Raw genomic sequence first — 26,373 nt, forward strand, 5'->3', positions numbered from 1 at the left:
AAATTAGCTACATATAACCGTTAAACCTCTTCAAATGTCCCCAGTGCATAGTAATTTTTTTAAAACTGCCCTTTTGCTTGAACAAGAGACCTGGCATCTTTTTTTGATTGTGCTGTCCCATAGATCTTTGTTGGGGAGGGGGTAGGAGTGGGAGCACACATTATGTTGCAGTGCATACTAGGAATTGTAGTGCAGCTCATGGTGAAATGGGCTAATATTAATAGAAAATTAAAATAATTTTGTGGGCCCAATAGGATTGTGCCACGGGCCTGACCTGGCCTGTGGGCCTTGTATTTGACACATAGGGACTAGAATAACATTGCCTGGAAAAAAATACACCAAACCATGTTATAGATAATTTCATATTTATCTTGTGTCTATGGAAGAATACAATTTACAAAATATACATTAGCATCATCATATAGCATTGTTTTAACAACCATTAAGAATCTCAACCAATCAAATGTTCCACATGACAGTCCAAATGACTTGATAAAAACCTCTAAATCTCAGTAAAGGCTGTGAGAGGACTCTGCTGGTGTCAGGATAATCTGATCTTTCCTTATTTCGGCCAACCTGGTGAGGGCTCTCTTTCACAAACACACATAAACAACAACATCTACTCCAAAGGCACCCAAAGCCCCACCTCCGCCAGACATAACTTTCCAAAAATATAAATTTGATGAATATTGTTTTCGACTCTGATATCCCAGCCCGCTGTACCGAACAGTTACTTCAAACATACCTGCAGGTGTACAATATTTACAGCAAGAAAACAGAAAAAATAAGCAACTACAAACTCAACATGCTTGGGGGGTTTAGGAGGGTGGCTGCTGGTTTTCATCTCCCAAGATTCGGATTAAACCATGGAGGAGAACAAGTAACAACAATCAATGTACTGTATTCAACTTGACATATAACAGAAAAGGTAAATGAAATACAAGACTTGCATTATACTATCCCAGAAAGGATATTACTTCCATTCACTTCTTTCAAACTAAAGCTGCAGCTAGAGTGCTTGTGCTCATTGATACAGTTGAAACTGTGCTATTTAATGTCACTCACATTAACACAGGTTACACATGTTGAATAATGTTTGAACGTCTGGAACTGGAGTTCTACATGACATGAGTTAAATCATTGTAATATCTATGTGTTATGTACATGGTCATTTTTTTTCTTTTCACTTGCACACAGGCACATACATACATAGAAACTCAGCATTAAATGGTCCCTATACTTTATTCTTCTACTCTATATTGTGGTCTTGGTTGTAGGCTGAAGGACTGTGCTGGGACAAAGAACAGAAGACAGATGAGGAATGATCCAGACAGGAACTTCTCTTTTTTTGGTCTTGGAAAAAGTCCCTTGACAGTTCTATCGTTAAGCTGGTTAGCGATGACATGAATAAGAAACACCCTCCCCTCTGAAGAAATGACACTTGGAAAACATTTTGGGGTGCTTTGTATGTTCTTAAGAGTCATGGAAAGTACTGAGAAAAAGGAGAGTCACTCTTCTTTCAGTCCAGTTGAGATGACTGTCTTTCCAATTGTGTCTGATGCCCTCTCTGACACAAAAGTTTAAATGTTCTTACGAGAGCTTCATCCACTCTTCTCTGCTTCTCCTAAATGATCAGTCTTCCTCTGAACCAGAGGAAACCCTGCTCTAAATGGCCAGTCATGGCTGGTTGTGGCTGGTTTGCTGGTGTGAACAACTTATGGGTCGATGTGGAAGGCCAGCAGCTTGTCTGAGTGCAGGTTGTTGAGGGTGCGCAGGTCCGGCAGGCGCAGTAGCAGCTTGGGAAAGAGGGTGCTGTCGTCAGGGCGACGACGAGTCACCAAGGCGCGCAGTGCCCGGATCAGACCCTCCTGTAGCTGATCTACAGCTGACGTATCTGAGATGCCAGTACGATCTGTGAAGAGACCATCATGATCAAATACCATGACAAGTTATGCACCACTGAAAATTGCATAATGTTCCCATTTGCAGGCATTCATTCAAGTGCAATGAATTATTCTTAAAAAAGTGTAGTGGCATTCAGGTCACAACTATATATTTTTTATTCTAGCAGTTGTTATGTTCTTCTAAAACAGAGCCATAGTCTAGCACAGTTTGATGATTTCCTTGCTCAAGCACCTACTAAACCTGAACTGGTTTCCTGAAAGCATCTTAGAACAAAGATGATTCTCACATAGTAGAACAAGCATCACACTACAGATTCTCTCTACCATTTAGGATAATCTTAACTTTGCTTTAATTGACCCTGACCAGTTCCACTGATTTTTCAAAATTTCTGCATAATTACAATTTTAAGATATAAACAAAGTCATTCAGAGTGATTTGATGTGAAACGCATCATTCTAGAGAGGCTTTGAAAGTTTTTTTGTTTAATTTCAAGGACAATGGACAATGACTCACAAGAGCTATAACAGCTGTAATGAGTCACATAAGCTGTAAGCAAGCTGTTTTTTCTTTACCTGCAGAGACCAACACCACCGCCATGAAAAGTGCCATCTCGTCAGACTCCAGGCCTAGAGAGGCCAGCTTCTCACTGAATTCAAACATGGCGTCCAGTAGTGAGCCCATGCCCAGCGCTCTTAGGGTAGCAAGTGGGTAGGCCTGTCCATTAAGGAAAGTCACCGTCCTTTCCTTTGGGTTGAAGAGTGAGCAGAACCTCACCATCAGGACCTGGCAAGAGAATAGAGGATTGCACAATGATGGCCATGATATAGAGGCAAAGTAATCATAGACAGCTTGGGTAGGAAGATTGGAATGAAAGATACAGGATTGTTAAAATGAGTCATCTGTACCTGAAAAGTGCCTGCTTTGAGCAGCATGATCTGGTCATGCTGGCAGAGGTCCTGAAAGCCTGGGATGCCCTTCGCAAACTCCACCACCTCTCGCACTGCAGGGGTGAAACACTGTGAGAAAGACTCCCACACCTGCTGACTGGAGACCCCTGGTGCCGACACTGGACATGCGTTCAGGGGACAGGCCTGGATAACAGAGAAGTAAAGAAGGATGGTGAAATATAAGCCTACCCTCAGACACTGAAAAGAGGTACAGTGGTTCCCAGCCCTGGTCCAGGGCAAGGATACTCTAGGACCAAGGTTGGGAATCACTGTATCAGAGGAAATTACAACCCTTTCATTTCTGTACAAAACCATGTTATTTCTGCTTTTGTCTCTCCTCTCAAAGGAAACCTGTTGCAAAGTAAATGTAGCATTTCTGCCAACTCACCAGCACTTTGGAGCCTGCATCAAGCTTCCATGGGCACAAGGTCTGGGTCTGCATCTCCCCAGCCGAATAACTGCTGCTGTAATTGGCCTGGTTGGGCTGCAGAGGCGTGCTGATCGTGGACTGGCAGTGGTTCTGATTGGAGGATGCAGGGAAGTTATAGCGAGCGTTGTCCATTGAGGACAGTGGGCATTTGCTGTCATTGTGGGCTACAGGGCAGAGAGAGGGTGCTGTGTACCCCACAGGGGCACTGGAGTGGTACACTGCAGGAGGGTTGGTGTGGGTGTAGTTGTTTTCCTGAGAAGGGGAGCTATGAAAGGAGGTTGGCATGCTGCTGCTGGTGCTGATGCTGGCCACCCTCTTTCTCAGATGGTCTTGACCACCTGGGAAGATGTCCTGGTAGGCTCTGGCCATGGAGCTGATGGCTTCTTTGGGCTGAATCTCTATGGGACTTGTTGAGGGCTCACAGGGAGGGGAGGAGGTCATGTTCATGCTTGCTGACTCGTTCAGGCTGTTCATGTAGCTCTGCATCTCGTCCAACAGCCTCTGCTTCTCACGTTTAGGGATACGGCCGAAACGCACAGCTATGAAAGATGCAAAGGCACATTGAGTTAAGTGTGAAATACAACTAATTGCGACACTCTAGGTGGCCGCTTTCTAGACACAGATTGAGCCTAGTTTTGGATTGAAAAATGGAACACCCATATGAAAATGGTATCTTTGATAACTGAGTTCAGGAGAAATAGCATACGATAAATGCACATACAACATGCAAGATATGGGTACATGCACAGTGTGCAAAAGAATGGTGCTGGCTTCTTCGTCATTTAATAAGAACCTTTTCTACTCTCTTTTCTCCTCTCTTCTCCTCACCTCTTGTCTCCTCACCCCCTCTCTAAGAATATCCATCAGCTGGTTAGGTTAAAAATAGCACTCATGCTACCATATGCTGCATCCCCCAATCTCTATCTCTATGTCCCTCCCCTCTATTTCTCTCTCTCTTCATCTCTCTTCTTCTCTTTTCTCCCTCTCTCGACCAGTAAGTAGGGCAGTGGGCCAGGCAGAACGTGATAAGAATGCCTTGGTGATGGGGAGGAAGACTGATGGCCATTAGAGACTGTAGAGCACAGGGCACATGAGGCGAGAAGAGAGAAGTGAAGAAGAGGGCAGGGAAAAGGAAGGACAAGAGAGCAATGGAGAGGAAAAGTAAATGAGAGCAGTACATGATAAAGTAGGGTTAGATGAAGAAAGGGAAATTCAGCACCCTCTTTGGGCTGTAGAGGGTGCTGGGTGTGCAGGCTAAAAGCTGGCTAGTGTTTCTTCACTATTGCAAAACCTAGGTTTGAAAAAACTAGATAATATACAGAGCTGAGAGACCTAAACTGAGAATCTCTAAGATTAGGGAAGTATTAGATGAAGTATTGTCACCACTGGCTTCTACATCCTCTTATCAACTGATCACCTTTGTGATAGATGAGTACCCAACTGTAAGGGCCATACTCAAACTATGCTCCACCAAGGCAGAACACTGTTAGACACATTTAATCCTTTCCTGACGACTGGTTTTCTCAAATGGCAAGGTGGCGGCGGAAGTGAAACCATGCCATCGTGTCAAACTGAACATCTGCCTCTATCACAAAGCCAAAATCACACAACTGCCTGAACTAAAATCAGGGCGCCGGCTTTAATGTGGCAACAAGGCAGTTACATGAGGTTTTCCTGTTTGTGCAATGGGTGCAACGAAAGAAAGGGGTTTTTAGGTTGTGGTTCTCAACTCTCTCAAGAGTCAACATAGAGAGGGTCAACAGGAATGTTTACCTCCTGTGTTGCACCCATTCACCCATTTTTCCCCGGTGCCCAATCATAACCCATGTAAACCCACTCGCACTTCTACCCCACATGTTCACACACATCTTGATTGTGCCCTATGGCTCACTGACAGCTTCTGACGAGAAGAGAAGAACCGCAACCAAACCCGCTAAGTAGGTCACAATGTGCAAGTGTCATATTTGTGTCTTGTTTTGTTTTCAGGGCTGAGCTGATATTGCCGTTAGCCATTAAATTAGGTGGTTTAGAACGCCTTGACTTATGTTTATTCTGGCGCTAAATTACAGAAAAAGGAAATGGATGATAGCATTGTTCCACTGAGGGGGCTGTGAAGAGAGCCTCATCTCCTTTTCTGCATCTCTTGCTTAATTGTTGCAGCAGCAGGCTATTAATTGCCGGAGATATTATAAGGGCACACGCAGGGTAATCAAGTTGCCCGTGTTCCAATTTCCCAAAATAATTCTTGTATTTGCTGCAGTTTTCCAGATGACAGATAGCTTAAGGGACCGCATGACTCCAGCCCTCATAAATCATTGTCTCTGGAAAGGGTGTGGAGGAGGGGTGAGCTTAGGGAGTTTGCAGGAGGAAGGCTAAAGCAGCTCAGAGAGAGAAGAAGGAAGAGGAGAATGGACTGCAAAGGGCAAGAGAAAGACAGCAGCAAGCCTGCACCTAGGCTAAAAGAAACTTACTCTCCTGAAACTTCTTAACGGTGCAGAAACTAAATGGGGAATCTAGGTTGAGAGGGGGGTGAGGGACCTGATTGTTCTGTGCCTTCAGAAGCCCTACTGTGGCACTGTGTTGGTAGTACTGTGGTGGTAGCAAGGCTCACCGTCACGGGACATGCCGACAGCCAGGCATTTCTTGAAGCGGCAGTGCTGGCAGCGGTTGCGGTTCATGCGCATAATCAGGCAGTTCTCGTTTTTCACGCACATCTTGTAGTTGATGTTCTGCTGGATGCTGCGGCGGAAAAAACCCTGGCGAGAGTGGAAGTCATGAGGCACGTTTAGATGTAAGGCTCAGTTGGGGGAGCTTCAATTTGGCTCCCAACCTTGGTCCTGTGGTGTTTTCCCTGCTCCAAAACACCTGATCCAACAAATTAGCTAGTCAAAAATCCCTTCTTAAGTTGAAGTTGTTGTGCTAGAGTGTGACAAATACTAAAATACTAAACTTTCCAGGGTACAGGAGGACCAGGGTTGGGAACGATAGCTGTATAGTGCATCAGTCTGGCTTACCTTGCAGCCTTCGCACGCATGCACACCATAATGGAATCCTGATGCGATGTCACCACACACCTTGCACAGCAGAACCATGCCTCCTGTTTCTGTAGAGGGAGAGGAAGAGAGGAAGAGATTAGGAAAACAAAACATGAACCAGTTTATCACTGTTACGACTGACCTTGTTATCCTTAAGAACAGTGAAACCAGATGCTTACTGGTAAAGGTGCCAGTGAATCCACAGGGCCTTTTGCCTGCGATGGGGTGTGAGTAAGAATGCTGGCCGGAGGCTGTCGTGGAGCCATTGTAGATCTCGGGGAACTGGAACACCAGTTTGGGAGATGGGGGTGTCCCACCACTACCATGCTGCTTCAGAGCCCCAATCTCGGTGAAGGTGACCTCCTCTGGGGATGAAGGCTGGGAGTGTGAGGAGGGCGACTGGGTCTGATACCCACTGGATGGACTTCCTGGGCTAGGGCTGGCACTGCCGTTGGAGCCAGCATATAGTATAACACCTCCTGAAATGGTACAAAAGCAAGATACATCAGTGTGTTGGCTCTATCTGCAGGCCCCCTAGTGGCCGTTCTGCTGGCGGACTTAGACATATTTAATGAATATAATCAAATCAAAGATTTTCTCTGTAACTCCTTTATCAGATTAATTAGGACATTGTTGGCTCTCTGTGTGTGAAATGTTGTGACTACTGTGTTGAGCTGCTAGTGAGCAATGATGGGTTAAAAATGAAGGATGATGACGCTCAGCTGTGAAAACAATTCACATCTCCACAAAGGTGGCTGTGTTGAAATTAAAAAGAAGCACAACTTCTACTTTCTTTATGTCAAAAAATGTTTTTATTTTATATTTACTTGCTTCCATCAAAAGAAATGCACAGTTCACTTGAGGGACCAGTTTGTTGGACATGGATTAATCTTCTTGGATTACATGTAGTGTCAGTGGTGATTCTGATTAGTCTAGGTTTTGGTAATCAGCTCAAAAATCATCCTTCTTCATCTTAAACCTCTTTAACCGCTGAATCCAGATAGGGTCGTGGCAATTTTGTATGCTGTACCTAGTAATTAATAGGTATTTTGCTGACTGGCGTATTGTGTATCAGTTTGCCATTTTATGAATTCGCTGTCATTTCCGGACTTTTCTTGCAAGCATCACTGACTTCTATTTCATTATCAGAACGGTACATCTCAGCTATACATTCCATACCAAAACTGGGTCATCAGATATGCTGATAAGGCGTGATTCAAGAGTGTGATAAACCCACATGGCTAACAGTGCTAGACAGAGAAGAAAGTATTGCAATGACTGGTTGTGACATATTTATATTATATCTAACTCCTTATCATGTATTAAGTTTGGTTAGCCCTGCTTAGAACAGCGTTGCCTCTGTCCCGTTCACCGCTGTCCTAAGGAGGCTACAAAGGAGTAGAGCTGCATACATTGCCCATAGATATTGCAATAGTAAACAAGATTAAGTAACATGAGGGTTTTCATTATGTGTGTAGGGCAGGGGTATTCAGCTCTGGTCCTGGAGGGCCGCAGTTCTGCACAGTTCAGTCATTCTCCTACTCAAATACGCCCATTAAAACTCTGGCAATTATAGGGGATTTCTCGAATTTCTCCATAATGGTTAATATGAGTGATTTGATCTGAAATGCAGCATTGTAAAGTTTTTAAAGTCAGAATTGTTCACAGCGGTGGTGATGGGAACCAGACCTCTGAAGAATTTAACGCCTCTATAAGCTCCCTCGCTAAAAGTTATTACTGCCTGATGTCCAAGACATTGTTTCATAATAGTATTGAGATGAGGTTTTGGCCAAAAACATATTATTTTAAATAGATTCATGGCAGAGAGTTACGTGCAGTGTGTTGTAGGGCAAAATAATATCCAAAGAAGACTGTCTACGGCTTTTTTTTTTAGATTTACTGCTGTTTTACCTTTAGTGTTTCATAAAAACTTGCGCTTAGCTTCACTGGTTGTTTTAGATAGTAAATACAATGACTACATTTGCGATACTGATTTTACAACTCTGGTTCTTCGAGTCAGTTTCTCTGCAATGCACCATTTACAATAAAATACTCAGAATGCAGAAATTTTGTAAAAATCAGCAGAATTCCCCTAATGGATTGAACTAGTTGGTTTAGGTAGTGAAATCACCACATGGTGCTGGACACCAGCCTTGCAAGGGCTGAAGTTCAACTGGATACCTCTGATGTATAACACAGGGGCTGTGGCTTTGGGTAAACTGTCATAGCGTCATTGTGAAATTAGCACACAGTGGGAAAGGTACTGTTGTTTCAGTAGTGGAGTTAAACAGTGGTGAGGGGAAGCAAACTGCTCCAAACTGCTGTCAGGCAGGATTTTCGTTGCATTTCAGGAGTCATTAAGTTCAGGGTAAAGTGATGTAATGTTGCACGAGAGAGAGAGAGAGAGAGAGAGAGAGAGAGAGAGAGAGAGAAAGAGAGAGACAGAGAGAGAGACTTTCGTGTTTTCAGTACCGTTGCCTCACGCTCTGCCTGTAACAGGCATAATTGCTCGCTCAGACGAAACGAACGCACGTGCTAAAAATAACACCGGTAGCTCAGCAACAGAGCTCGCGAATCGCGATGCCCAGACTGCCCAATTACCCATCCGGCGTCCGTGAGACAACAAAGCCCGTTCATTGCGCAAAACAGCTGCTTCGCATTCCGTTTAGCCTGTTTTTATTTATTTATTTATTTATTTATTTACTACATCAAAACTGCGCGAGCCTTGCTGCGCGCTGCCGTCACTTTCTCTTGTAGCTTCTGTCCGGCGCACGCCACTGTGTGCACATGCGCGCTGGCTGATGCTGAGGCGAAGCCCGGCGTCACGTGGCCGCGAGTCCTGCCGCCTCCCTCGCGCTCCAATAATAGCCCCGGCTCCTCGGGCACGGCGCCCAGCTCCGGCTCACGGCACGACACCTGACCGCCGCCTCACATGGACCCGTGACACGGTTAGCGGCCGCGCGAAATCCGCAGTCTCGTGCAGGCGCGTACGGCGATCGCAAACGCGGCATTAAAGGCCCGCGGATGCCTCTGCTGGCGCGCGGGGCTCGCGGCGTTTACAGTATTGCAGTGCGATGCACGCGCTGTCAAAAGACGAGCAAGAGTCACGTTTCTTTAGAATGTGCTGCGTGGCCAAACAAGCCGAGGCGAGGCAGATGTGAGGCAACAGAGGGTCGGTCCGCTGTAGGGAGGGTCCGCGTATTATAGTCCTTCAGCTAATAGACGACACTAAGAAGCTCTTTATCTCAGTTATGGTCCATCAGCTAATATGGGACACACTCTTGCTCTTGTTTCAGCTGCCCCCTCCTTTGGTCCACTGTAGGGTGGACTCAAGCATTACAGGGGAACTCCACCAGATTTTTAAACTTTCTGCACAATTAAATGGTTGGCATATTAGAAAAATCATTCAGAGCGGCTTGGTGTGAAACCCTTTGAAACTTACAGAGTCACAGTTGTTCACAGTGGTGGTGATACGAACGTCTGAGGAAGCTACACCGCAGGAAGTTATATAATAAAATGGTTATGAATACACTGCCTGATGTCTGAGGCAATGTTTTATGGTAGTTTTGTGATAGAGTTTTGGTCTAAATGTATTTTAATAAGTTTGTTTTAATCCATCCTTGGTGGATGAATACATGAAGGATGTTCTAAGGCAAAATTTTTCAGATTGTCCACTATTTTTCCATAATCAGCATTACATATATAAACTCTGAAGGCACATGTAGGTTAACGGGTAGTTTTGGGTAGTAAATAAAATGGCTATATTTGCACTGTTGACATCCGGACCCCTGGTTCCTATCAGCACCACTGTGAAGAAGTAGTAATCAGTTTCTCTACAAATGAGCCCTTTCACATCAAACCACTCTGAATGATTTTGTTGACAACTCGACCACTATATTAAGCAGAAATTTAAAAAAACTGTGGAATTACCCTTTAATGATCCTTCAGCTAATATGGGACACTAAGAAACTCTTGTTGATCTCAGTTATGGTCCATCAGCTAATATAGGACAAAATTTTCTGTTCTTTTTGTTCCAAGCTAGTGGTCACCAGTGTATTCTTTTAGCAGTTGCTCTGTCCGCCCCCCCCCAAAGATTTGGTCTACTGTAAGGTGGATTCAGGTATTATGGCCTTTCAGCTAATATGGGACAGTAAGAAACTCTCGATTATTCCAATTATGCTTTATCAGCTATCATAGAACAAACTCTTGTTTGTTCTAGTTTCAGCTGCTGCAGCTGGTATTCTTTTAACAATTGCCTCGCACCTCACCCCCCACCCCCAAAGGTTTGGTCCACTGTAGGGTGGACTCAGGTATTAATGATCCATCAGCTAATACAGGACAGCAAGGAACTCTAGTTTATTCCAATTGTTGTCCTTCAGCAAAATGGGACACTAAGAATCTCTTGTTTATCTCAGTTATGGTCAACTAATACAGAACAAACAAAAAACACCCCTCAACAAGAAGAGGCTTGGTCTGCTGTAAGGTGGACTGGTCTATTCTTTTTACACGAGCAAAATACTCAAATACTATAAATATATAGGCTGATTACACTTAAAGAAATTCAAGAACCTGAATAAAAGTGTTGTTTTCTGACATATATGGCCCACTCAGGCCTGACGCCCGTCCCAGATGACCTGATGTCCCATAAAACCTGAAGCTACTCCATCAATCTTCCCACAGCAGCATCCAGCGGTGACTGAGGTTTAACAACAAGTGCCATCCATCAGTGGCTGGGCAAATGCTACAGTACGGTCCTAAACTGTGACTCCTGAACAAAGACTTCACAAGTACTTTTGTCAAATCATATTTCTAAAGCAAGATTATTTTTCTCGAATATTTACTGGCTTGATATTTTTAGTTTATGCTAAATGATAAAACACAGTTGGTAATAGACATAAAATACACAAAAAATATTTATATGATTTTTGTTATTGAGAATGGCATTATTAAGAAAAATCTTAAACAAAATTGGACAAATAAGGGGTCTTTTTGCTGCCATATGGCAACAGCATGAAACAGTGGAACTACAATCTGCATTGGACACAGTGGGAGTAAACCAATACACTAAGTGTACAGGTGTTTTTCATAACATAAAAAAGTATGAATACAATCATATCAATGAAGTCATCAACTTGTAGTATTAAAATGGCTGTTTCCAATGTGCCCAAAAGCAGTGTGCAATGCAGTAAAGAATGCATGCATTGATTGTAGTTCCATTGTTGTATACTGTTGCCATAAGGCTATAATTATGTTTCATCAATTTATATGACACCTTGGCTAAAGCATCAAATCATTTTTCTTAAAGTTGTGTATTAATATGGAGTTATACACTTTGAGAGCCTTTTAGACACTAGAACTGAAAAAAGGTGACTTTTTTTATTGCATTTATGCCAAAAAATCAAATCATTGTTGCCATATGGCTACACAATGCAGTAAAGGGTTAAGCAAGAGAGGCATTCCCATTTTCTGTTAAAGCGTTTGAATAGGTCTTGTGGGATTACAACACAAGGGCGCAACATGTGCAAACTTCTTGGGAAGCTGTTGAAATGAACAGCGACGTGAACACATGGGCATTCCAAGTGCACATGTTCACGTCCAGAGATAAACAAAAGTATGTAGCCCATTGCCTTAACCAACATCGTATAGTATTTTTCCTTGAAGGATGTCCTTATGACTGCCAGGTAAATAACAGGAAAAGGTTTCTAAGAGGCTGCGGACTGCACATTGCACAGAACCTACACTGCAAGAGCCAAAAAAATGTAAACAAGCGCACGCTTCCACTGGTGGTTCTCTCCACCCCCTTCCCGGCTCTGGTCTTTCCTCGTGCACATGGCATTTGTTTGGCTCAAGTGTTTTTGTAATCCTTCAGGCAGCACGTGTGTGGTGGATTTATTATTGACACACTGCTGTGCCTGACCTTACAGGCGTGTGACTGTGAGCCCTACCTGAGATTGCAACTTACTGGTCAGCCCAACCCGGCTCAGTGACCCCACCCAAACCACACACGGAAATACACACACACCTGGACGTACATGTGAGGGTTTCACGGAAATCTGTAGTCATGGATAAACATTCAGCTGGTTCTTCACGCAAAGAACCCTTTTTGGCACTTTCATTTTTAAGAGTGCATCTGTTGAAAAGTTCTTTAGGTTACCAGAATTGGTTCTTCTGTGGTACTGCTCGAGAAAAAAAAAAACCTTTGGGCACGTTCACCATTGAGACCCAGTTCAGTGACCCCATCCAAACCACACACGGAAATACACACACACACCTGGACGTACATGTGAGTGTTTCACGGAAATCTGTAGTCATGGATAAACATCCAGCCACTCATGAAGGAATCCAGTCCAATATGTTGAAGGATAAACATCTAGCTACTGATAATGAAACCGCATGGTCATTCTTTTGAAGTGCTCTCTGGACAACAAAGTTTTCCAAATGGTTCTTGACCTACCTGAAACATTTAAATGGCATGGAACCTTTAAATTATGTGGAAGGTTTTTTTTAACTTCATTAATAAATATTCATTTTTAAAGGTATTATTAAAGGTTATCTAAAGCAGTGGTCCTCAAAACAGACCTTAGATGGTCCACATTTTTGCTCTGTATGGCTTTAAAGAACCCTATTCTTAAAAATAAAGGTGCCACAAAAGGTTTCTTGATGAATGCCATGGAGAACCCCTTTTAGGTCCCTAAATAACCATGTTTGAAAATTAAATTTGTGAGTGTCAAGAACTTTTTAAAGCGAATCTTCACATATATAATGGTTCTATACCACTGTAAGGGTTCCTGCTAGAACCTTTACATTATGTGAATGGTTCTTTAAACTATTTTCACACTCACACATCTCATTAATAAATATGGTTCTTTAAAGCAGTGGTTCATTAAACCGACCTTAGATGGTCAACACAGAGCAAAAATGTGGATCGTCTGTGGTTTGAGAACCACTGCTTTAAAGAACAATATTCTTAAAGGTGCCACAAAGGGTTCCTTGAAGAAATCGCATGTTCGAAAATGAGATCTGTGAGCCTGAAGAACCACATAATATAATGGTTCTATGCTACTTCTTCACATTATGTGGAGGTTCTTTGAACTTTAAAAAGGTTCCTCACTCTCACATATCTCAAATACATAAATGGTCCTCTGAACAAACATCCAATGAAAATTTTTTGTAGGGAACCAAAAGTGGTTCTTCATGCAAAGAACCCTTTTTGGCACATTTTTAGGAGTGCATCTGTTGAAAAGTTCTTTAAGTTTCTAGAATTGCTTCTTCTGTGGTATAAAAAAACCATTTCACCATAGGCTACATGAAGGGCTTGCTCTTGCTCAACTTAGTCCAAATTGGGGTCAGTGGAAACGCTTGTGTTAAATGAGGAATCAGCAGGTCCCCGGCAGCTCATCATGAGCTTAGTCTACCCGTGCAAACTCTAATCTGCTAGTGAGTAGAGGCAGGCACAGGAACGTGAGCGCTCTACAATAATTCCCCCCTCTCACACTCTCACCCCAGCTCCTCTTCCCCCCTCCCTTCACCCTTTCTCTCTCTTTCTCTATCTCTCTTTGTCTCTTTGTGTCATGCAGCTAAGTAAAAGACTAACAATGGTACATCTTCCATATCATATTATCACGTTTCAGTTCTCCAAGAGTTGTGGGGTGCGAGTCATGCTGCCTTTCCTGTATTACCACTCTCCATCGACGTCCAAACGTGAGAGGTCAAGCTCAGGAGACATAAGTGATGCATGTACACTTTTTGAAATGGTGAAATGGTTCTTCAGCTTGATGGAGAATGTGCTGTATACAGGTCTATATGGAAGCTTTTTGGAAATGGTTCTACATAGCACCAAAAAGGGTTCTTCTATTGTTACAAGCTTGACATCATAACACTAGAACAGTTTAGGTGCTATATAGAACCATTTACAACACATTCTCCATCAATCTGAAGAACGATTTGACCATGCAAAGAAGCATTTAAGTAAGTGGTTCTATACAGAACTCATGGTTCTAAAAAGAACCATTCCCTTTACTAAATAACCCTTGAAGATCTTTTTTTAAGATTGTAGGGCAGCACACATACTCAGCATGCTGTTTAATCAATGTGAGAATGTCAGTGTTGATTAATAAAGCGGGAAATCACGTCACCAAGTAGGCCAAAGCCTCAGTGAACTATGTGAAGCAGCCAGTCAATGTGTGCCAGTGAAATACATAACAAGTGTATTTATATCATAACGGGTGTGCACAGGTTATATGCTACAGCGTGCGTAACAGGGGATAAACAAGTCAACCAGACAAGCTCAGTGAAACCAGAGCATTCTGCTTCCTCTGCAGCATACAGCATACAGTTTCTTTTAGCGCTATGCAAAACTCAGAGATTGAACTGGTAATCATTTATTTAACTACCAGTCAAAACAGCCAATATGTGTATTCTAATGTACAAAAGCCTCAACAACTAAATAGAACAGCCTACAGCTTCCATTCTTTTCAGGAGACCTGATTTCAATTTTCCTAAGAAGCCTGTAGAGTTGCTTTTCCACACCTCCAAAGTTCAGTCTTAGAAGTTGGTTCTATTTTCTGCTTCACATGATCCAAGTAATCACAAACACATTCAGTGATGTTGAGGTCTGGACTCTGGGGTGGTCAGTCTATTGTTCTGAGAACACCAGCAGCTTCTTCGTTTAATTTGCAAATGTTCTTCTTTTTTAACCATTTCCTTTTCTCAGTTGCGCATCTGCACATCCTTTCAGACTCATAGTGCTGCACATCCTTTCAGACTCATAGTGCTGATTTGTCTTCTCACAGTGGAAGGATGGACAGAAACACCTGTGGATTTTTTCAGATCTGAAGCAAAATTGCCTCCCCTCTCTCAAAGATGAAAACTTTAAGTGCTGTTTATCTGATGGGAACGGGTTTTGGTGGTCTACCATTTCCTGCACGGTTGTTATGAGTCCCATTTTCTGTACTTCTTTTATCATGTTTTGAACTCCTGTTTCCTTTGATGTTCACCTTGCTTATGCAAGTGGCTTCCTCAGAAATATCTAAGAAAAAATTAATAACTTATCCTTAATGTTTTGACTGAGAGTTAAATCAATGAAGGCAGGTCTCTGACTTTTGCACAGTACTGTATAGGCTGTATAGTTAGGGACACCTGTGATTAGGACTATGTTTATACTTCAAAGTCCTTACTAATAGAAACAGCCTCCGTTGGCTTTCGATGGGGGGAAAAACAGGAGCTGCATGAGGCGGGAAAACGTGACGAGGCGCTGCGCTTCCACGCGCAGATTCGCTGACCCACTGACCAAGCTGCCTCTTTTCCTCTGCAGCATCAAAACAGAAGAGTCCGTGAAAGAGGCGCACGGTGTGTGTGTGTATGCGTGCGTGTGTGCATGGGGTGGGGGGTGGGGGGGGGGCACCCGGGGATCACGCGCCGCACGCGGCTGAGCGAGCGCATCCACGTGAGGCAGCAGGGAAACACGGCGCGCGCAACCGAGCTGCTGCTGCTGGAGCTAAAAAGGCGGAATTAAAGGGAGCAGGAGAGCGGGCGGATGGATGGATGGATGAAGGGAGGGAGGGAGGGGGAGGGGTGCTGATTCTTCTTCTGACTCCGCATGAGCCTGCATTATCCTGCACTCACACACTCACAGGGACTTTAGTATTAGCGCTATGCGCTATGTAATGCATTGCTCATCACTGCTTAAACTGTATATATATATATATATATATATATATATATATATATATATATATATATATATATATATTTGCATAATTTTTATTTATCTACATCGTTTTTTGCACTCTGATGATGTAGAAAAACAACTCCCTCAAAGCGCAGTCGGAACACTGTTGCGTCCGGTTGTAACAGGACCCAGTGTCATTTTAACCCCATTTCAGTACAGGCTACAAATTAATCAGATCATAACGTCATAGCCTTGGTCAGTGTTTCATAGGTTACTGTTTGTTATTACTTTTTAACTGTGCTGGCTCTGTGGGCTGAACATACACAGAGACGTAGCCAAGGGGTGGCCGGGGTGGCCAGCGCCACCCTAGCAGTGAAGTATGGCCTCCCTTCTGGCCATGTTATGGGAAACCGTCAGCAATTATCAGTAAAACACTCACCAGAAAAGGTTGTCCTATCTAGCCTGTGTGAATTGGTCCTTACCAATTAGCTCTAAGAATCGGATGAGTCTGTGTTTAATAATTAGCATAACGTGCTGTGATGGGCTCATTTTGCTGGCGAGTGAATGTGTGCTACTCTATGAAGTAGGCTGTGTAACAGTAAGACGAGTAAACCAGCAAAAATGAGATAGAATCGTTTATTATGCTGATTACTTTTGAAGCTGATCATATGCATATGTTGTAGGCCAGATTCCATCTATGGAATACGTGCGTGCTAAAGAGAGGTCAGGCTTTTTTCTCCTTAGGTCCTTATACAGTGCAGTCGGACTAGCTTTCTCCTCAGTGGACTCAGTGTATGACCTGGTAACCTGAAGGAGCAACTTTTATGGCCTGTGTACTTGATTTTTTCTGTGCACTGAAAAAAACGATGTGTTAATTTACTGAATTCAGATGCACAATGAATAAAATACATCAACAGCTTTGTGTTTCAGTTTATATTTGTGCTGATATAATATTTTATTCCTGTGGAAATAGTGAGCAGATTTACTAATGTACAGGGAAACACCACGCCATCACGTTTTACGTCATTTTAATACAGTAGCGCTATTGTATTTCTTTTTTCCTAGCACTGTGCCACCCCAGTAAAACTCCCATGTCCAACGTGGCCACCCCATTCTAAAAGTTCCAGCTTCGCTCCTGCACATGCCAAGACTGACTCTTCATTAGCTCGTGCATCATCAGAGCAGTTGATCACCCCTTATCACTGAGTCACGTGATGTTTTCATTTTTCTGTCCTGTGTGCGTTATCACTGATTACTCGAGTTGCTGAGAAAAACACGAGGTGTGTTATGTTTTCCATGCCACACATGTGCAAAGCAGGATTTCCGTTGACTCCAAGGAGTCGAGAGGGCGCGATCACGCACGAGACACTGTTCGCATCACCTGTCCCGGAACGTGACTTCAAGCCTTTGGAAATGAATCACCCTCTCAATTAGCCGGGCACAAGTGGACTAGGTGGGCTGATCCAGCAGAGGCTCGTGGCTTGTGGCAATACCTGAGGGGGTCAAGCACTGTCCCAGTGAGCCTAGACTTCTATGATAGGAGCTTAAAGTGATACGATAAAGACAGCGTGTTTATCATGTGGGAAACAACCAGCCCAGAAAGACGAGGAAGTTTTGCTGAAGCGGATCTGTGTTATTGTGCTATGGGCCTGTGTCCGGCAGAGGGCGCGCCTCCCCATCTCAACCCAGCAGCGCAAACGCCTTTCTTTTGCAGTGACTGTTAGCGCTGCGGAGCTGCTTTGTGAGGTCTGTTAGCCGAGCCCTTCAAGTAGCCTACAGCAATTCCTGTGGTTGTGTTAAAGCACAGAGTTAACGTCTGCAAATCATTGCTGGGCTGCAAAGGAGCTCTGACGCTCGACATAGTTATACATCCACCTTGCAGTCGTTACACGCTGAACTTTTAACCAAGCAGGAAAGTAGCCCGTGTAGCAATACAACTTCAGAGAATGCCACTGGATTCACAGCATGTAATGCAACAAATAAAAGCACAGCTAAAGAGCACTGAGTGCTTAAAACAAGGATGCACAAGAAAAATAGCACAGCTAAAGAGCACTGAGTGCTTAAAACAAGAAAGCACAAGAAAAATAGCACAGCTAAAGAGCACTGAGTGCTTAAAACAAGAAAGCACAAGAAAAGAAACTGGTATATGACTTCAACACTGCTACCAAAGAAGCCCAAATAGTGTTTAAATGTGAAGAAACCAGCTTACACATGAATAAGAATGAAAAATGACATTATTATTATTATTATTATTATTATTATTGTAGTTGCCCCTTGTTATCATTAATATTATTGGTTGTAAAAGCAATAGTAGTATTATTATCATTACAATAGTCATAAACAATTATTATCATTACAATAATCATTATAAACAAATAAATAAACAAACAGCGTTCCGTTTACTTACCCGGACTGTTGTCCATCCTTGATATGTCTCACTCGAGCTTTAAAGGATAATAATAAATATATTCTCTGTCCTCAAGTCAGTCTCAGATTCTCAGCGCAGCACAAGCAGAACCGAAACAGGTGAAGGTATCATGGAATACCGGCGCACAGAGCTTTCACGCGCCAAACGGAGCGAGCACAGGGCACGAGGCAAGTGTGCCAACCGTTCCTTTGAAAAAAGACAAAACCCAAAAAACTACACCGTCAGGCAAGAGTGTCCAGCGGGCTTCTGTTCAGCTCGCAGCTACCTGTGCAATGCTCGTGCGCTCAGAGTAAAGCCGTGTATGAGCTGAGCATCTCCGGGGCTGAACTGTCAAACTCGACCTCCACACCTACGGACACACACCCCTCCACACCCACATCAATCACGTTTTCAGGTGACTGGGAAATGTGACTGACGTGTTTTTGTTTCCCTCTTTTTTTTTTTCAGGGACCCACTTTAAACGGCAGTCGTTTCTCGGTGACGGGGAGCTTTTATTTTTTCGATCTCGCGCACTCCTCTACTTCCTCGCGCTCTGCTCTCATTGGAGGGCGCGCGCTGCTGAGCCCGTAAAGCCCACCGTGCATGTGCACTCTGCATGTGCCGGCCACATCGCTGCCCTACTGACACACATTTTATGCAAAGCAGGGCGCGTGCGGCAAGTAGAGAGGGGGCGCGAGCACGTGGACTGTGGGCGGGGCTCACCGTGACTGCTGCGCGCGCGATTATTTAAAAAAAAACAAAAACATGGAGTGTCATCTGAGGTGGGTTACTGACATTCACATCTACCCGGTTATGCGCAAATAAATGAGTCCATTTGCACTGTGTAGGCATTCAAAATAAAAGCTTTTACTAAAGTATGTTTGTGATTGTTTTTCTGTATTTTTCATTTAAAACCTTCAAATGTACCTCCTAATTCTTTTAAAATCTTTAATTCCATTCTCTACTGTTGGTTCAGCACTTGAACAACTTTCTTGCTCCCACTTTCGAACTTCATCGTTTTGTTTTGGATCTAAATTATTCCAAAAAGAGAAGACTAGCGCCCAAGTTCAGTTCCGTGCTTGAGATTTTGGTCACACTTTATTTGGATGGCCCACTACAGATGCTCTACATCATTAAATCATTAACACACTTTATGGTGATATTCAGTTTATTATCGACAACATTATGGCTACGGTTAGGAGTAGGTGTAGGTTTTGCCTGTAAGTTAGGGTTAGAGGTAGGTGTAGGTTTTGCCTGTAAGTTAGGGTTAGGGGTAGGTGTAGGTTTTGCCTTTAAGTTAGGGTTAGGGGTAGGTGTAGGTTTTGCCTGTAAGTTAGGGTTAGGGGTAGGTTTTGGGTTAGGGACAGATTTAATAAACTCTCACTGACCTTGAAGTTCAGTTTAAGTCATTAAATTTAAGGCAAATTTAATTGAAAGTTACTTAAAGACAGACTGAGCATTTACAAAGTATCTACAGTGGACCATCCAAATGAAGTGTTACCAAGATAATTTGACCTGATACACTCTTAACAAAGATGGTTCTTCAAGGGTTCTTTAGTACAGGGAATGGTTCAATTTAGAATCATGAGTTCTATATAGAGCCTTTTCAAGCTTATATGGTTCTTTGCATGGTGAAACTTCTTCAGATTGATGGGGATTGTGTTGGGTTCTATATAGAACCTTTTTGACAATGATTCTATATAGCACCAAAAGGGTTTCATTTGTTGTTGTGATATCAAGCTTGCAACAAAAGAAGAACCATTTTGGTGCTATATAGAACCATTTTTTTTAAAAAAAGGTTCTATGTAGAACCAAATGCAAGACATTCTTCATCAATCTACAGAACCATTTCACCATGCAAAGAACCATTTAATCAAATGGTTCTTTGAGTTTTCATTGTTTCACAGGGAACCACTGTCTTTAATAAAGAACTCTTAAAGAACCAGCTTATGTTTTGCTGATGGGCTCTTTGCATGGTGAAATGGCCAGCTTGATGGTGAATGTAGTGGTTTCTGTATAGAACCTTTTTGAGAATTATTCTGTATAGCACAAAAAGGGTTCTTCTGCTGTAACCAAAGAACGCTTTTAGGTGCTATATAGAACCCCTTTTAAAATAGGTTCCATGTAGAACCAAACACAACACATTCTCCATCAAGCTGAAAAACCATTTCACCATGCAAAGAACCATTTAATCAGATGGTTCTTTGAGTTTTCATGGTTCCATATAGAACCACTCTCTTTACTAAAAAGCCTTGAAGAGCCATCTTTTTGAAGAGTGTACATACAATCATTTTTAAAAAGGTGGTATATGGTATAGAACCATATACCACACATTCTCCAATAATTAGAAGAACCATTTAAGCATGAAGTGGTTCTATATAGAACCCTGCTGAAAGAAAAAAAAAAAACAGGAACCATTAAAGTTCATGTTGGGTCCTGGGGGTTGATATCACAGTGTGATATAAACAGGTGCTCTGGGAAAGATTCCAGGTGCATTTGATGGTTTCCTAATGGGTTCTAAAGGCATCCTACACTATTAAAAAAGATGGTTCTCCAAGGGTTCTTTAGTAAAGAAATTAGTTCTGTATAGAGCCATAAACACTCAAAGAACCCTTTACATGATTAAAGGTTTCTCGTTAAATGGTTCTTGAGACTGATGGAGAATGTGCTGTAGATGGTTCTTTATAGAACCTTTTTGAAAAGGGTTCTATACAGCACCATAAAGAGTTCTTGTATTGTTATGATGTCAAGCCTGTAACAATAGAATGTTATATAGAACCCTTCTAGAAAGGTTCTTTACCATCTAGAGAACATTCTCCATCAAAATGAAGAACCTTTTAACTATGCAAGGAACCCTTTAATCATATAAACTGCATGAGACTGTAAGGTCTCAAGAATGAAAACCGAAACACGCACTGAGTTGGAAATGTTGCTGCTCTGAGGACGAATGTCAACATTTCCGCTCAGAAGATCCGTTCAGTGGTTGAAATGGAAACGATAGTCTATCGCTTTGGTCTATCGCCAGTCCAAACAGACAGATAGCATCTCAATCTCAGTCGATGTTCTTTGTAAATGTTGTAAATTCACAAACCTGTAACTATCAGCGGCTTCAGGTAAACCTCTAAACCACATTTAGAACAACAGCGCTTTACAGATACGTGAGGAAACCGCAGGAATAAACACCTGCGTGACTTGCAGAGCAACGGCGCCCTCTTGTGGCTCGAGGCCACACTATCGTCAAAGGGGAACTCCAACGAGGTTCCCCAAATTTCTACATAATTAAGTGGTTAAGATGTAAACCAGAGCATTTCTAGAGAAACTTACAGACGTGTTCACAAAGGTGTTGATGGGAACAAGACGTCAAAAGCTTTGAACACCTCTAAAAGCTGCCTGAAAGAAAGTTATCGATATGGTTATGAATATGCCGCCTGCCCTAGAAAAGCCAGCATAGACATAGATAAAAACACAGAAGACATGTGCAGGTCCACTGGTAGTTAGTAATAGTCAGGGATGTCAATAGAGATTTATGGATTGGTGGTGGGGGGGGGGTGGTAAGTCTGTACTAGGGGGGTCTGGGGACATAGCCCCCCTTGAGATTTTTTTTAATGGCCCCAAAATGTCTGTTCATCATGAACTTTTAGAGTTGCAACAGCCTGTCTCATAAAAAGGCTATTTGGTCAAATTGACACACAGTAGTTCTGTCTCATTGTAGTTTGTATTAAGCACAGAGCTAGTGTGACTGCCTATATTCATCCACTTATGATTGGCTAACAACTTACAAGGTCTGACATGATTGGCTAACAGCTTACAAGGTCTGACATGATTAGCTAACAACTTACGAGGTCTAATAGGATTGGCTAACTGATATGATTGGCTGAGCCAGGAGTTCCACTTTTCACTTTATCTTAGTAAATCTCTGGTAGTGCCACACAGGCAGCGCTGCATTACAGCAGCAGTAGCACCTCCCCCAGGTCACGACCTGGTATCGCAGTATATTGTGAATGAAAATAAGCTATAGATGTTTTGAGATAAAAATGTACATGTATTTGGGTAGAGTGGGCTAAATAACATTTGTTTGGGGCGAGTTGACTAAAGACGCCCCTGGTAACAGTAGTAAATACAATGGCTACATTTCCATTGTTGACATTGCACACTTCATGTGTGATATAAATCATCTGAACACGTTTTCACGTGTGATTACATGTTTTGAACATGTGAATACACATTTTTGAAGTGTGCAAAGGCCACACGTATTTATTCATATGTAAAGAAATTCTGGTTGCTAGGTTTTTCTACAATAAAACATTTGAAATCAAACCACTCTGAATGACTTTGTTTACATCTCAACCATTGAATTATGCAGAATGTAAAAAATGGGTGGAATTCCCCTTTAACCTACTTGCTGTATTGTAAGTGCAATCAGTTATCTGCTTGTTAAAATACCCACATCCTATCTTGTATTTATTTTTCCCCCTGATGTTCACTTGTAAAGTCTGTGTGATTTTAGATTCCTAAAGTCATTCATTTTATATGACAATTTCCAACCACTTAGAATAAAAACCACTGTTTTTCTTTCTGTGCCTACGTATGTTAATAATCTGTGTTGTGATTGGATGCCATGTGTTGCACCTCATTCAAAAAGCAGTCCAGACTGAAACACTCCTTATAACCTCAGTGTGAATGGTCAGGTCTAAACCGCTGTAGGCTGAATAGGCAGATAGATGTAAATAGACTGGCTTTTGTGACGTCACATAAACATGAGTTCAAAACAGGCTTAGGTTTCATTCATGAATCATATGGAGTGGGGAGTGAATGGTATGTTTTAAAACACAGTATTTACATCGTACATGAAGGCCTTTGCTTTTAAAACAAGCAAAGACAATTCCATTTTAAATGATACGGAACAAAAGAAATACTGCAAGGTTTTCTATAGATTTCCTGCTAGAATCTTACAGTAAATTGGAACATTTAGTTTACAGCAAGAAACTATATAAAATGATGATGATGATGATACTTTATTTTTGTACCTCAGTGAATTGGACACTTTTTTGGAATGAAACAACTTATTTGAAATGTATCTCATATGTCAAATAAATGCATAGATAGAGAGTTCAAAGGCGCTATGAAGCATTTTTTCAATTCTGACGTCGCTCGCTAGAGGCCGCCACAGCGTTAGAAATTACCTCCCCTGCACAACGACTAACTTTGTAGACAGTTTACCTCCGCAGACATTCGTTTAGACGGCTCAGCTGAAGCATGCTGGTTGAGTGTGGTGGGAAATGCAGGTAAATTGACGGAAAAAACCACAACGATGGTTCGGTAGCTGCCATGTCGAACTCAAAACCTGTTAAAAACCAGAGAGAGAGCGTGTGGTAAAGTCTGTTATACTGTACTACTGTAGATTCAATTAGGCTTACTAAAATGTTTGAAAATGACTCCATCCGAGAGGCGTGCAGTTCCAGCCTGTATTTGGGATCACTGGGTTCATTTTTTTTAACGTGAAACGTCCTCTGTCTTTCTCGTTAAAGGTCTTTATATGGGATACCGCAATGGGTCACGATGACACGACGAGTGAATGACGCATTAGGCCTCACGAGACCTAAATAACGAAAATACTTAGATAAACATTGTTTCCCAACACGGAAATCTGATATATGGCCCTATATGCACATGTGTCATAAAGGATTAGGCATACAGGTCAAATGCATATACTGTATATCTGATGTATGTCTAATACAAACACTGAAAAAGTGAGAATGCAATATAAAACTTGAATTAGCATATATAAGTGATATATTTCATCCATATATAAGTAATGTTTTCTATCATATATTTTTTATATACATATGTCTCACATATATGTGTCTGTATGTTGACATATGACTGAAATATATGTCCAATATCTGAGTTGGATTTAAGGGAAGGTCAATATATGCTAATACATGTATAATATATTTGAAACCCATATATTGCCATATATCAGATTTCCATATGGGTCTGCAGTGTTTTGGAAGTTGCCAGGGTTAATCGGGTGTGATAAAATGCTGAACAGCAGCTACGAACCTGTATAACTGTGGGCGACGTATGCATTGAGGAGCATGTTATGGCAGGGCGTAATTACAGAGTGTGTTTGGGAACTGAGCGGGAGCTGCTGCCAACATACACACACACGGTAAAAAACACCTTGTGCCTCCGGCTAGGTAGACAGCCATCAGTGTCTGTCATCTCTGTCTCCCTCCCCCTCCAAACACTGGCGAGCTCCAAGTCTCGCACAGCTTTGTTCAAGGAGTTCTTTTTTTTATGAGATTAAACAGATGCCAGCTTTGCTGACGGTGACGAGCAATTTAGCAAGTCCGTACGAAGCTGATCTTCACCAAAGCTTTGGATGTGTTTGGTGAGTCAGATGAGAGAGAAACAGCAAGTTGTGAAACTGCTACTTTATTACAGGAATGGATTTAGGCTCTTTTTTAATTGGGTTGCCTACCTTTTGTGATTTACAGCTTCTTAAAACTGCGACCAGTATGATCCTGTTCAGTTGCCTGCCAGCTAAAAAAATGTTAGCCTGTTCACTCCAACAAAGAGCTGCTGTGGTGGCATTTCATTTTATGATGTTCTGCTGTACACCAATCAGCCCTAACATTAAAACCATGTCCTTGTTTCTACACTCATTCTCCATTTTATCAGCTCCACTTACCATATAGAAGCACTTTGGGCTGTAGTCCATCTGTTTCTCTGCATACTTTGTTAGCCCCCTTTTACCCTGTTCTTCAATGGTAGCGTGTTAGTGTGTGTTGTGCTGGTACGAGTGGATCAGACACAGCAGTGCTGCTGAAGGTTTTAAACCCCTCAGTGTCACTGCTGGACTGAGAATAGTCCACCATGCAAAAATATCCAGCCATCAGCGTCCTGTGGGCAGCATCATGTGACCACTAAAGGATGACCAACACAAACTGTGCGGCAACAGATGAGCTACTGTCTCTGACTTTACATCTACAAGGTGGACCAATAAGGTAGGTGCGACTGATAGAGTGGACAGTGAGTGGACACAGTGTTTAAAAACTCCAGCAACACTGCTGTGTCTGATCCACTTGTACCAGTGCAACATCAGTGTTACTGCAGTGCTGAGAATGATCCATTTCCCAAATAATACTTTCTCTGTGGTGGTCCTGTAGGGATCCTGACCATTGAAGAACAGGGTAAAAGGGGTCTAACAAAGTATGCAGAGAAACAGATGGACTACAGTCTGTAATTGCACATGTATGGTAAGTGGAGCTGATAAAATGGACAGTGAGTTCTGAGCTGGGTTTAATCTTATGGACAGTCAGTGTGTAGGTTTGGCTTTGGGTGGGCAGTATGACAATATTTATCATTTATCATTATTCTAATAATTTATGTCACAGTACGTCAAAGGGTGGCTGTTGAGATGGAAACAAAGTTGTTTAGGGTCTTTTGACATGTAGTATTGCCTTGTAGAGAAACATACAGACTTTTTTTTTTTTTTTACAATGGTGGTGATGGGAACCAGGCTCACAATGTCTATGAGACAAAAATAGCTATGTTATTTACCATCCAAAATGTCCAGTGCCCTACATACATTTTTTGAGTTTTTAAATGTAATATTGATAATCGTAGAATATTGGTAAATTAATATTATTAAATATTTCTTTGGGAATTTTATTGGGAATAAATATTGTTTTGCCACACTACACCCTGCATGTGCCTGTCTGCCATTTAAAAAAAGTTTTAGTCCAAAATTAGGGGTGGGCGGTCCCACTTTATATTAAGTGTCTCTAATAACTGTGTAGTTACACATGAATAGCATATGCAATAACAATGTAACTACTGTTTATTTAGTCAGTGTTACAGATGGATTACAGAAGAACAGTGTGTGTAATTACACATGTATCAACTTCAGTTTTGCCCCGTGTAATTACACAATTACACAAATCTTCTGCACAGGAACTTTCCTGCAGTGCAGT

At 42.2% G+C, this 26,373-nt stretch overlaps 1 protein-coding gene across 1 annotated transcript; it reads right to left on the reverse strand.

Moving 5' to 3' along the window:
• Positions 1–1,345: 1,345 nt before the first annotated feature.
• Positions 1,346–18,838, reverse strand: nr1d4a (nuclear receptor subfamily 1, group D, member 4a). The gene is made up of 8 exons (XM_036592482.1): positions 18,395–18,838; positions 6,497–6,796; positions 6,297–6,385; positions 5,894–6,038; positions 3,241–3,821; positions 2,811–2,996; positions 2,478–2,688; positions 1,346–1,912 (listed from the first exon to the last, which is right to left on the reverse strand). The coding sequence occupies exons 1-8, from the start codon at positions 18,408–18,410 to the stop codon at positions 1,716–1,718; spliced, it is 1,725 nt and encodes a 574-aa protein (XP_036448375.1). The 5' UTR covers positions 18,411–18,838; the 3' UTR covers positions 1,346–1,715.
• Between the last annotated feature and the right edge of the window lie 7,535 nt (positions 18,839–26,373).

Source organism: Colossoma macropomum, unplaced genomic scaffold (genome assembly GCF_904425465.1).
Source record: "Colossoma macropomum unplaced genomic scaffold, Colossoma_macropomum, whole genome shotgun sequence".
NCBI classification, from domain to species: Eukaryota; Metazoa; Chordata; class Actinopteri; order Characiformes; family Serrasalmidae; genus Colossoma; species Colossoma macropomum.